General features: G+C 45.4%; 1 protein-coding gene across 1 annotated transcript in view; it reads left to right on the forward strand.

The window, feature by feature from the left end:
* Positions 1-12,649, forward strand: part of MAN1C1 (mannosidase alpha class 1C member 1) — a 43,350-nt gene extending 30,701 nt beyond the window's left edge. Inside the window, exons 6-12 of the mRNA XM_010175793.1 lie at positions 1,632-1,755; positions 4,224-4,317; positions 7,883-7,998; positions 8,153-8,372; positions 10,440-10,612; positions 11,439-11,554; positions 12,207-12,649. Coding sequence (XP_010174095.1) covers positions 1,632-1,755; positions 4,224-4,317; positions 7,883-7,998; positions 8,153-8,372; positions 10,440-10,612; positions 11,439-11,554; positions 12,207-12,324 — 961 coding nt within the window. The 3' untranslated portion in view covers positions 12,325-12,649. The remainder of the gene's footprint in view (positions 1-1,631; positions 1,756-4,223; positions 4,318-7,882; positions 7,999-8,152; positions 8,373-10,439; positions 10,613-11,438; positions 11,555-12,206) is intronic.
* The last annotated feature ends 804 nt before the right edge of the window (positions 12,650-13,453 follow it).

Genomic DNA, 13,453 nt, shown 5'->3' on the forward strand with positions numbered 1-13,453 from the left:
CAACATTAACCTGGTCAGACTGGAGGATCTTTCTGCCTGCACGGGGAGGTTTCTGCTATAAACACCCGATGTTATTGGGGTACCTGTTTTAGCTGCATACGGTGTTTTCAAATGAGAAGCTGATGATACAGCCTCCTGACAGTTTGCAGGGAAGGCTGACGTTTGGCAGTGAGCAATTTGAAACAGCGTGAACATATTGCTTATCTAATGGCTCTTTTTGTCTGGAGGCGAAACAAGCAGCTCTGGACCTGAAATGGGTTTCTGTATATCACATGGAGGGGAAACTTTTGGGTTTTTTGTTTGGTTTTTTTTTCCCCTCCTCAGAAAGATCATTAGTTTTAACCTCCTGTAAACAACAGAAACCCTTTCCCTGTAATAGCCAAAAGCTTTCCGGCGCCATCTAGTGTTACCCCCAACCCCCCCATCCCTGGAAACCTGTTACCTCATCACTATCAACCACAAAGAGACGTGAAGATCCAAGCCACGTCAATTCTGAGATGGTTCAGCCAAGCTTCCCTGGGCCAACACCTGCAGAAGGCTGTTTTGGGACCAAGGCTTAAGGTTATAGGACATTTTCATGCCTGTGTAGATTTCAGAGAGTGCAGAGCTGTGGTCTGTGGCAGTGGGGTACAAGAAGGAAGCAGGTTGAATGTAAAAGCCAGTCCAAGGGTGAGGCTGTTAGTGCTTGGAGGAGCCTTTGCCCTCCCATGCCCTTTGGTTAGTTTTTTTTTTTGAGATTTAAGGGAGAAGTAATGCCCTCCTTATCCCCAGAATCAGCTCCATGCTTCACTTAAGTGCTGATTTCTCTCTCTGCATGGACTTGGCAGGGTAAGGGGAGACAAACAGAAACTGAGAAGGGTTCCTAGTACATCAGTAGAAGGGGCAGAGGCACTTTGTGTAACTGGCTTCTTCAGACAGTGTTTGCCACCTTCTGTAGTTTTATGCTGCCCCCCCTGTTCTTAAGGCACATGAGGTGAGCACCAGTAAAGTGTTTTCAGAATCAGATTTGTCCTGTGCAGATGTTAAGATTCACCTTTTTATTTTTCCATTACAGTCAGGTTTGCCCAATGGCATCTTTCCCCCAGCTCTGATGTTGCTGTATCCCCCTCCAAGCAAAGACACACTGGGAATGTCAGTGTCAAGTATATATACAGAGTGTGAGATCTTTTTGAAGCAAGGTGCTTAGGAACAGTCTGGATTCTCCATAAAAGAGCAACCTTGTTGGACTTGTGGGACATTTGAGATGCAAGAGTTCGGCCCAGGCTACTTACAGACACGTTTCATCCCAAAGGTCCTTGTGTAGGGCAGGTTGTCAGTGTTCTTCCAAGGTTTGCTCTCAGCTGGTCTGTTCTGGAGGGATTACTCTCCCACAAAAACTGCAGTTTCCCAGCATGTGCAGTCTGTGTTTGCCCTATCCTAAACAATCCTTGGTGAAACTACTTTTCCATCCCACTAGAACTACTCCTGTGACAGTCCTAAAAATCAATGTATGTCCTTTACACAGCCCCTGTTGAGACCTGGTGTGCACTGCATGCACATAGCAAAGCAGGATCTGCACTGGGGCGGTGGGGGGACCTCAGGCTTTGGCTGTGTTTTCCTGGCAATGAAGGGTCCCTTTTCTCTCCTTGCAGCGGCATGAGCTGGAGTTGGGGTTGGGCATCTGCCGGAAGCAGCATCCTAGCAGAGTTTGGTACTTTGCACTTAGAATTCCTGCACCTCTCGGAGCTCTCTGGCAATCCAGTGTTTGCAGAAAAGGCAAGTACTTCCCAACCTGATCTTTAGTGAGCTGGTCTCTTAATAGTCCCAGGGTCAGTGCTGGAGCAGAGCAGCACTGTGGTCTGCCTGCAGCAGACAGCACGACAGCAAAGTCTTCCTACTCCCCAATACCAGTACAACTCACCAGAGGAGAAACTGGGAGTGGGACATGGGTTGAGAAACCTGTGCCTTGCAGGCTGCAGAGGTCACCAGGTCTCTGAGCATCCTACACACCAACTCACTGAAAAGGTCACAGCGAGCTCCTGTTAGAGATCCTGTCACACCAACAGCCCTTGGAAGGCAGCTACCTCAGTGTTTTCTTTTTTCACATTTGTTGTAGCCCTTTCACCTGCCTCTCCCTCACTTGCAGCCACCGGGGAGATGGGGATGTTTTTCCCAATGTCTCAGTCATGTGAAGTTGTAGCAGAAACTTACTCAGACAAGGACAAAGACAAAATTAAACCATCTGTTGGATGCAGACTGCAAAGATAATTGTTAATTCTGATATCCTAATAGTAGTGCCTTGTACTTGCAGACCTTTTTACTCTAAACAGGCATTAAATGTTATGTTCCAGCCAGCAAGATTTCTGCTGAGGTTTCTTGTGTAGGAAATGCCTGACAGTTGACATATTGGATTCCTTTTGTGTAACTTGTAACTGAAAATCTATTAATACTATACATTACCTTGAGCTTTTTTTTTCCACAAGTGATCTTGTAGTGCATGTGAGAGCAACTTAATAAATATGCTGTTGGATACCAGCAAGTCATTAGCTTTCGCTGCACGTCCCTGAGGAACCAGCTTTGAGGGAGACAAATTGTTCCAGTTAGAATTCAAACTGCCCCCATGAGCCCAAAGGAAATGGGGCCTGTCCAGAGTCCCACAGCGGGTTGAAAACAGACAGTGGTTCTAGGCTTGCCAATAAAAAGCTCAAAATGGTACTTCTCCAGGATATTTCCAGTGCAGGTCTGTCAGTTGTGAAATGAGAAGAGAATTTGAAGAAGAGGCAGGAAGGAAGAGAAGGAAGAAGCTAGGAGAGCAAAATGGAGAATAGGGTGGACTGTACGGAAAGCAATAAGGGTGGGGTGAGCAAGAGACATATTGCAGAGGGGTGAAGGAAAACTAGAAACCCAGGAAGCTCTGTAGGGAAGATAAAGACTGGTGATTTGAAATAAAGGTGACAAGCTAAAGATTCCTGAGGACAGTGATAATGATAAATTGCCCAGAGGAAGGAGGCAGCTGAGAAAAGACCAGTAAACAGAGTAGTGGTATAGAAAGAAAATGTGCACGAAGGAAATGAAGGGAGAGGAAAGAGAGGTGAGCACTGAAAAGACAAGGGCAAGAAGGCACACTGTTAAAAACTAGAATTGCATCCATATTCCAGGTTCACACTGTGGCATTTTGAGCCATGGTCAAGCCTCTGTCCCCAGCCTAATGTGTGTTTTCCTCTTTGCCTCCTAAGCCCATAGAGGGATAAGAGCAGAACCTTTCGAATGGACTGAGCTGAGTGTGCCTGGTGTGTGCTACAGAAAATGGATCACATTCATCCTAACACCCTCTGAGAGAAAAAATGTAGGATGATGTGGGCTCAAACAGCCCATCCTGTGGGAAATTACTTCAGAGGAACAGACCAACTCATTAAGTTGCAGCTTGGGACTTGAAGAATAAAGTCCATCTGTGTCTTTTATTCAAACATGTCATTAATATGCCATACTACTAAACTTCAGTAAATATTATGCAGCCTGACGACTTACTTGGAAGCACCGACTTAAGTCTGTAGCCAGCTTTTGGCGTACAAATTGTCTAATTTTATAAAAGGTTTAGAGTGTATTAGCTGCTCTGTAGGTTGTAATAGAATATTTATGCTGCATACCATTTAACTTTGTCCCTTATGGGAAAGACCTATTGGATTTAATGGGGGTGAAACCAAGGGAGGTTTTAGAGAGTAAGTACAGCTGTTCTAGTGTATTAAAGGAGCTGTCTGTTGTTGAAATTAAAGGCCCCAATTCATCACGTTAAGTGACCACATAGTGAATTTAAATACTGTGTGAGTCACTCATCCCTGCCACTCCTTTCCCTTTGGTTCATGGAAAAAAATCTCTCTCCGCATCTCATACGTTTCCACCCAGATCCCAAGTCCTCAGGATTGCTTCTGGACCACTGTTAGCAAACTGCTTCCACTGCCTGCTTAACTGGGGCCTTGCAGGGCTTTTAGAATCATTTCTAAAATCCCACAAAGCTGGATAAAGATGATGCTGAGGAGTCCAGCAGAAAAGTTTCTCCATAGCAGCCTTCTTGCCGGAGAGCCATGTCACTGGGTTCTGCTTGCACGGTGATTCACAGCGTTACAGGCTGCTGTGCTTGTTCAGCCAGGGATCAGCACTGAGGAATTAGAGTTCTCAGTGACAGTGCAAAACCCTCAGATTTTCAGCAGAGAAGTAACATCGTTCTTGTCTCTCATCTCTCCTAGGTGATGAACATCCGCAAAGTCCTGAACAGAGTTGAGAAGCCACAGGGCCTTTATCCCAACTTTCTCAGCCCGGTGACAGGGAACTGGGTGCAGCGTAGGTATCATTCTGCGTTCAGAGTTCTGCCTGGAGCATTTCAGTCTTTCCATTATTCTTTAGGAAGCAATAGCAACTGTCAGAGCAGCAAGCCAAGAAAATGTCTTGTCAGGCAGCCTGTTATACATGTGATTAGATAATGCAACCCGATTTGTAAGATGCAATATAGTAATTGTACACTTATTCCATCAGCCTTGTTTCCAGCTGAGTGTCTCACCTCCAGAGAGAATTAGGGCCTTTCATGCACAGGGGAGGATAATGGTACATGGTTCATCACACAAATATTAGAAATCAGCCCATCTCTTTAAGACCTCATCCTGCAGTCATCACATAGCCCACAGACCTCCTTGGGAGTTGCACGTGAAGGATGTGAGCAGCAGCCCTGTGAGATTTACTTCCCAAGTGTGTGCTGCAGCAAGTAAGGAGCCACCTGGAGAGGCAGAGGGCTTACAGAGACTTAGATCCCTAGGATCGAGGGATGAGTTCTCTTGTGTGCATTCGTGTACATGTCACCATGGTACCTCTGCATAGTGCAGTTTTGTGCAAGAAGGGTGAGACAAGTACATGTTCTTTTCTCTTGTTGGGAACCCAGCACTGAAGACATGGGCATTAGGTACTGCTCTGAGAAGAAAAAGGAGCATTAACCAGGAAGGGGCTTGAAAAGAGCAAGGAAACATTAGAAGTGGTGTACCCAGGGAAAGATTATTTCCTGCTTTACACACACAGCCCCTTCCTTACCCAGAGAAGAGGCTTTACCCCTCTTTTTGTGTCACCAAAGGCCAGAAGCTTGCCCTCTGGTAGGAACATGAGAGGCTGCTGCTTCTGCTGCTGAGCCCCAGATCTCTGACCTCAACTTCCCGCTCTGTTAAGGATTTGCTTGTCTTGGCAAGGGAGGGTTGCTGGATTTCGTGTTTCTCTGTCAAATAAAAGTCTCTTTCTGTAGAAGCTGTTTTTAACCTGTCAGTGGATTACATTTATATTGTTTAAGCAGGTTTCTTAAGTCATTGGATTACCTGGTGCCCCCGTGTCTCATTGCACTCTTTGCTCTGCTGACAGACCTTTCTAACTATTGTATTAATAGCTCTGGTTGTAACTGGCAGGCAGTTGCATGGCTGCCGTCATCTGAGACAGTGAGAGAGCACTAGCTGTGAGCAATCCCTGACCTTTAACTGACACATCAGCACCTCTAATGGTAATTGACAGGGGCTTGGCTTGAAAGGTGTCCCATTATTATCCAACCATCTTGGATGGTTGCAGTTGTCCCATTAAACCAGAGCTGTCCTTATGGTGCTGTGAGGAGAGAAAATAGGCTTCAGTGTTTGTCCTATTAATTGGTCTTCAAAGTTCTTCAGTCCTTTTGTAAGCAGTTCAGCTTCCTCTCCACATTTGTCTCTGCAGAGTTGTTGCAATATGTTCCACTTGAAAAACTAATCTCCCATCCCCTACCACACCCCTGAGATGCCATTTTCTTTAGGTTGTTCCCAACTGGCAGCCGCACAGCGTGTTTTCTCAGACACAGGCATTAATTCTGCCTATTCATTGGTGCTGAGAGGAGAAGTGCCTGTCTGTTGCTATAACTGATGGTTACAGAATCTTTGGGAAACTGCAAAGCTGTGCTCTTAATTCAGATGGTTAAAACACTCAGCTTGATACTCAGTGTTCATCTCTTCTGGCCCTAATTTAATTCTATTTATGTCTGCAAATTTTAGTTCATTGTACTGACCTGCTCCCACCCCTTGCTGATATAGAGGGGCCTGTTGCTGCTTCTTGGAGCTTATTAAAAGTAGCTTCTGATTCCTTGTTCTGGGATAGGCTGATTTATGCAAAAGGAATAGAGATAACCTCTCTCCTAGACTTTCACGTCATGAGGGCAATTCATGGCACAGGCTGTTTGTGGCAGTTGCTCATTATATGACCTTGTGTTCTGAATCCGTATTCCAGTGAGGGAAAAGGCTGATCAGCCTCTTCTGCATCTCCAATACTGCTGGTGAGAAATAGATTAGGACCAAAGTGGGGAGGCAGCTGCAGCCTGCCACAGAGATGTTCCCTGTAGGTGCCAGGCTCTCATTTTCTCTCCTGTCATTAAAGCTCTTTGCGTGAAGCTGTTTTTCTTGGAATTGCTGTGATTTTCTTAAAAGGTGTATCTTTGACCTGGCTGAATGAGCAGATCTTCTAAATGAAGAGGCAGTGCTGTACCTCTTCTGAGTGCAGTTGTTACCTTTAGAAAATTAAAGCATGGTCCCCTGCTGAAATAAGAGATTTGTTTATGCAAAGTGCCTAGGAAGCAAGTGCTGGCAAAGCTGATGCCATATGGAAAGCAATTATGTACCAGAGCTCCTGCTTTGGTGATTTTATGAATGACACACTTAGGATCACAGAGCTTCTCTTTAAAGACAGTCTGTGCAGCCGGTATTTGCAAATAGTCTGGCCTCTTTTTTTTTTTCCTGAATTCATGCATCTAATCTCATTGTTTTGCCATGGATTATTCCGTGGATCGTTGGACACGCTGTATCAGGGATATTTGCTCTTCAGGTCAGGAAAATGCATGACTGTTGATCTCTTCTGTTGGTAGGATTTAGCATTTAGAATAAGCCTCAGGACTTTATATATGTACAGTGAAAGGGAAAATAAGAATCTGAACAGCTAACTCTGAAAACCCTGCAGCATCTGCTTACATCTAAACTGGGGACACGTGCAGACTCAGAGGTGGACACTGTTAATTAACGGGGATGGTTCAGTCCTTGGTGGGTAATCTGTCTTGCTCCTCTAAAAAGGAGAGTGCTTGGCTGCTTGAAAGAATTGAGTGCTGCTTTTCCCCCTGTGGTACAGTTTAAAGATATAAATCCATCCAGCAGTTCCCCCCAGGCAGAAACCTGCAGCTGTCATGCCCATTTCACAGTGCAATTCTTTAGCATCCTCCTCTCCAGGAAGGTCATAGCATTGTGTACTCCAAACAGATAGCCTTGAAAATCTGATTTCTGCAGAAGAATATATTCAGTGCACATCCTTGTACCTGACTTTATCATTTTAATATGCCGACAACCCCAGCCTTCCCCAGGGCACAGAGTCCCACCGTGAGCCAGGAATACAAATGGCAGGATCAGGAGGTCCCTCCAGCAGCCCCTCGCTGGCAGCTCCATGTGATCCAACATGCATCCTCCCTTTCCTGAGGCAGGGAGGCAGCACCCAGGGGCTTCATATATGTAGAGATCTATCAATACCTGTCATTGCTTTTGGTTTATGAGGCTGGGATTTATGATGATTGCTTCATAAACAGGAAGCATCTTCAAGTTGCAGTATAAATAACTCTTGCAAAATAAGACCTCTGAATAGTTTTGGTAAGGGATACTAATGCTTTGTAAAATGACAGAACATTTTTCTTCTGATTGCACTTTCCACCTTTCTTCCTTTATGAAAAAGAAATGCTGCAAGCTCTCCCCAGGAAACTGGAAAGAGGAAGGAGAGAACAAGGGCATTAAATAGGACATGGTTGTTTGCTCTTTGTAAAACAGCTGCTCATTGTATATCATGAACCTGAAGTTCTTTTCTGGCTTTCCCACTACAGACCATGTCTCCATTGGGGGGCTTGGGGACAGCTTTTATGAATATCTCATCAAATCTTGGCTGATGTCAGACAAGAAAGACTCTGAAGCTAAAAAGATGTATGACGATGCACTAGAGGTAAGGAGCAGGTTGCTGCTCTGTATTTTTTGTGTGTGACATTGTTCATCAGAATGTTTCAGGCAAAAAATGTCTTAGATCTTTGGCTTTCCTTGGTATTCACTCCTCACCCTGTCCACTAAGTATCCTGAAATCCAGATTTTCATCCTTTTAGGCGATAGAAAAGCATTTGGTCAAAAAGTCTGCTGGAGGATTGACGTACATTGCTGAATGGAGAGGTGGCATCTTGGATCACAAAATGGGCCACTTGGCTTGCTTCTCTGGGGGCATGATAGCACTTGGAGCTGAACACGCCGGAGAAGAGAGGAAGCAACATTACGTGAATCTCGCTGCAGAAATAACAAACACGTGTCACGAGTCTTACGCACGCTCAGGTAAACCTGCGGGCTGCCTGGAAAATGTTAGTAACGAGACACAGCTTTTGTGTGGCAGAGGTTTGCAGTAGGGTATTTTGTGCTTCAGCAGCATCTGCATCCCTGTGTATGATTTTCACTTGTCTTTTCTGGGATATCTAGAAGAGAAAGATGTTTTGCATAGCGGAGAGCTGGAGCAGAGGGACAGGGATATGTGAGCTCCTGTGGCAGAGGTAGGAAATGAACCCAGAGCTGAATCCTAGTCCTGCCTCCCAGTCGCAGAGCTAGCCTTCTCCCAATGAGACTAGAGTTTGAGTCTGTCCTTTCATATCCCTTTGCAGACAAGGAGGGGAGATTAATTGCAAGGTGTCCCACTAGATGGAGCAGAGCAGCTGAGAAGCCCAACAGGAGAGTGTTAGAGACCTGCAGCTGCTGGTAGGAACCAAAAAAATGGAAGTTACTCAGCCTTTCCCAGCTGTCTAAGCAAACACTAGCTTAGTCTTCCTGTTTCACAAGTTCAATAAACTTTATTTCAGCACCCAGTATGCTTACCAGTCAGTGAGGTGAGAGAGCAGTGACTGGTGATGATAAGAGACTGGGTTAGTTCTCTGCCTCCAAGGCTTTCAGCAAGATGAGCTTGTTTTGGACACTGTTCCTTTCTTTGTAGGCATCTTTGTAGCTCTTCTGAGACTGCAGGCAGCGAAGCAGCAGTCTGCTTTCTGGGACCTTGTCAAGCACAGGTCTGTCTGCACTAACTGTTCCCAAAGATTGTTTCACACCTTCACCACATCAGTGAGCCCATATTTGCAGCCTCTGTCCAGCATGTTTGCCCAGTAAATTTCAAGCTAACCTGAAATGATGTTTGCAAATAAGTCATTTTTTTTTCCCCCAGCACTTACAGAACTAAAACAAGCCACCCGAACTAATAACCCTCTGTTTGTGAGTGCCTGCAGCCAATTTTCACCTTCAGCAATATCCATCAGCATAGAAAGGACAGTAGCAAGCCTGCCCACGCTGGTTACGGTGCTGTCATTTCAGCAAACTCATTGTTTTGCAGAGAATGTCTGTACATGTCACCCTGGCTCTCAGCAAATAGTCCAACTAGTGAACAATGTTTGATCCCTGCGCAGACAGGAGGGCCCAGGGAAGAAATAAAATGACTGCCTGAAACACAGCCTTGTGGTAAACACATGGATGCAGCAAGAGAAACCTTGTGGCATGATGATCAGCAACCTCTATGCTCAGTTGCCCTGTTTTTTGAATAGGAGAGAGGGTTGGTGTTGAAAGTAGAGATATGAGTGGTAGCTAATGCTTGTAAGAGGCTGAAGTTCTCTTGTAAGGGATACTCATAAAGACCAAGGTAGTGTTTTATTTATAAAATACGAGTAAAATTGATAAACCTTCCCCATCATCCCCATGTCTTCTTTTCAAAGAGGCTGCTAGTGGACCAGAAGGAAAGGCAGAAGTGATTGCAGGTCCCAGGTACTTCTTACAGCCCCTGCCCCAGTGCAGGTGAAATGGCTCAGTCTGGGGGACTGATAATTGTGAAAGAACCGCCCTGCCTGGGTCAGTGTATCAGTATCTCTGTGATGGCAGGTCAGCTGCATGGGTAGATTTTCCTTTGTGTTTTCTCTTTGAGGCTTTGCCACAGGACCTGCCTCTCTGTTCTTCCTCATCTGGGTTCTGAGTTTGTCCTCAGTGATGAACTCTGCTCTCAGGCTCAGGAGCAACACAATTTCCTAGAAGCAAATACCAAATACACCAGCAAAAGTGCTAGGACAAGGGAAAGATTTGTCCCTGCCCTCTCTATGCTCAAATCTGGTTCAAGTGTGTGTTTTGTCAGTTGTATCCACCTTCAGAAATGCTTTATCCTCACCTAGATAGTACCCAGACATACCACAGAATGAGCAGCACCTGAGTGGCGGTGGGCACAGCTCCTGCACTCTGTGCAGTTGTGCCTATTTTGACATCAGCTGTGAGGTTGATCTGATACACAAGCATGACTGATCTGCTCGTCTGACCTCCTGGACAATCTGTTTACTTGCTTTCTCCTCAAACTGATCAGTGCATGTGTGTGATTTTGTCTAGATACCAAACTCGGCCCCGAAGCTTTTCGCTTTGATGCTGGAAGTGAAGCTATGGCAACCAGGCTCAGCGAGCGCTACTACATCCTACGTCCTGAAGTGGTAGAAAGCTACATGTACATGTGGCGACTGACGCATGATCCCAAGTACAGGCAGTGGGGCTGGGAGGTTGTGAAGGTATGCTTGGAAAATTAACTGTAATAAACTCTTAGAGGCTGCTGGATTCATACAAAAATCTTTCCTTCAGTCAATAAAAGGAGCAGAAATTATTTAAATTATGTTAGACACTAAAGACAAATTAACAACGGGGCACAAATACACAGGAAAGCTCAATTTAGTGTGGCATTAATAATTGTGAATGTTTTCTTCTCCCTTTTGGGCTATGCAAAATCAATCAGTCAGTCAAAACGGTGGAGGTTTATGGAGAGGAGCACTGCAGATAGCAGAACCTGCTATTAATGTAACAGCCCTCTGCAAAAAGGAGTTAACCTGCTATTTGAAATATCTGATCTGCTCAGAACAACTGGTTCATAGTTGGCCAGGGAAAAGCAGCAAACCTGCCTTTGCCCTTCATCTTATCTTCTGCCAACAAAGACCCCCCAGCCAAAAAGTCCCTCATGTCTTTCCAGTTCACGCAATAACCCGTTGGCAGCTGCCTCACATCCTAGCAGGGGCTGCATTTCAGTGGCAGAACTGTAATTTGTCTGCTGTCCTGGAAAAGAGGCTCTGCAAGCAGCTCGAGCTGCCACTTGAGGTCTGGTTTTGCTCTGTGTGTAATGTCAAGGTCAATCAATCAACTAACTTAGGGGCTTTATGTTTCTCTTGCTATTTCATTAGCTTTGTTCCCAGAGCCTGGAGTATTCACCACACTTCAGTGAGAGACAGAGGCTACTATAAACCTGGAATTTGATTTGTAAAGCTGACTTGTAATGCAACTGATGGTGATTAATGAGTTACTCCATGCAATTGTGTGTTAATGAGATTTTTTTTTTTCCTTTCTCAGGCCCTGGAAAAACATTGTAGAGTAGAAGCTGGTTTTTCTGGCATCCGAGATGTTTACACCACAACCCCAACCCATGACAACATGCAACAGAGTTTTTTCCTCGCAGAGACTCTGAAGTAAGTGTAGTGTCACAGGGGCCTTTCAGAGCAGCATCATTGCTGCAGCATCAACACTCTTGGCTGCTTAATAAGTCTCTAATCACAAAGAGAGAAGTCTTATCCTCTGTGGGGAAAACTGGGCAAGGTTATGGGGGTGCTGCAAAGCTTTGGTAGTTTTCTGCTGTAGAACCTCTGCTGTCATTGGCACTCTCCAGGTTTCTGCTCATGTGCTGGATTTGAAGGACTCTCCCTGTGATTTAGAGCTGCTCTAGGTGGGAGGCTCCTTGATTTTAGCTCTGATGGGTTAAGACACAGCTGCCTCCACTGCCAGTTTAATGTCCTGCACACAGAGGGGAGACTGTGGCCTGAATTTGCTGCCTCTGGTTGCAGCTCTGCCTTTGCTGGTAGTGTGAGCTAATGTTTGTGGGGTGGCTGAGCACAGATGCCCATCCCATTTTGCCACCTTTGCACCAGGGGTGGTAGTTTCCAGCAGGAGAGTGAGGGAGGCAGTCAGGAAACATGTCGTCATCAACTCTGGTGGCTGAGGCCAACGGGAGCCCCCACACAGTCCTGCTGACAGTGCTTGTGCATGCTTGGAGTCCTACTTGAGTTTCCTTTAATCTCCCTTTGTGTCCATCTTCTTCCTGCCCACCTTGCCTTATGGCTCCAGGTACCTCTATCTTCTGTTCTGTGAAGATGACGTGCTGTCCCTGGACGACTGGGTGTTCAACACAGAGGCTCACCCCCTGCCAGTCAACCACACGAACTTTAAAGCAAGTGTGCAGTAGTGAGGCCATTGCCCAGCGCCCTGCTCCTGCAGCGTCAGCGGGTTACTGCATTTCCTTTCCATTAAAGGAATTCCTGTTGTTCCTAAAATGATATTTTGGGGCACTAGTCCAATTCCGGACAGTATTATATTGGGAAGATGAAACCATGACATAAGCACCTTCTTTTCCTCTGTGAGGAGCTCTATTAGCCTGATAATGAGATGTTTATTCTGGGCCATATTGTACACAGTTCATAGACATTCCTTTATACAGAGAATTTATATGAAATCCACTGAATTTGCTTTATAGTGGCCAAAGGACTGGAAATTTGCCATAAAATAGACTTCACACACACAAACATAGCACACACACACACACACATATCACACACACACACATATCACACACACACACATATCCTCCTTTCATTTTTTGTTTCATTTTTGCCTTTTGTATACTCTTGGATTTATCACCTTTCTAATTAACAGTTTTCAAGATACTGTGCTTTCTAGGTTGTAGGCTTTCTAGGCTCTTTAGGAAGGACAAGAGAGGAGAACAAGGAAGAGAAGTTGCCCTTTGTGTGAGAGAGCAGCTGGAGTGCATGGAGCTCTGCCTGGGGATGGACAAGGAGCTGGCTGAGAGGTCTTGTGTTAGGATTAAAGAAAGGACAGGCAAAGGTGACATTAGAGTGGGTGTCTGCTGTAGGCCTGCTTGGAAGAGACCTGTGGGATAAGACCCTGGAGGGAAGAGGAGCCTGAGAAAGCCAGTTTAATATTCAAGAATCACATCCTCCAAGCTCAGGCAAGTTCCATTCCAGTGAGCAGGAAGTCAGGCAAAAATGCCAGGAGGCCTGTGTGGATGAACAGAGAGCTCCTAGCCAAACTCAGACACAGAAAGGAGAAGCATACAGAGGGTGGAAGCAAGGATGGGTAACCTAGGAGGACTACAGAAACATTGTCTGAGCATCCAGGGCTTATGTTAGAGAAGCTAAAGGCCAAATGTAATTGAGTTCACCCAGGAATGTCAAAGACAACAAGGGCTTCTATAAAAACATAGGTGATGATAGGAAAACTAGGAAAATGTTGGCTCACTGCTCAGCAAGACAGTGGACCTGGTTACGCAGGACATGGAAAAGGTTGAAATAACAAAT

Source organism: Antrostomus carolinensis, unplaced genomic scaffold (assembly GCF_000700745.2).
Source record: "Antrostomus carolinensis isolate BGI_N321 unplaced genomic scaffold, ASM70074v2 scaffold13149, whole genome shotgun sequence".
NCBI classification, from domain to species: domain Eukaryota; kingdom Metazoa; phylum Chordata; class Aves; order Caprimulgiformes; family Caprimulgidae; genus Antrostomus; species Antrostomus carolinensis.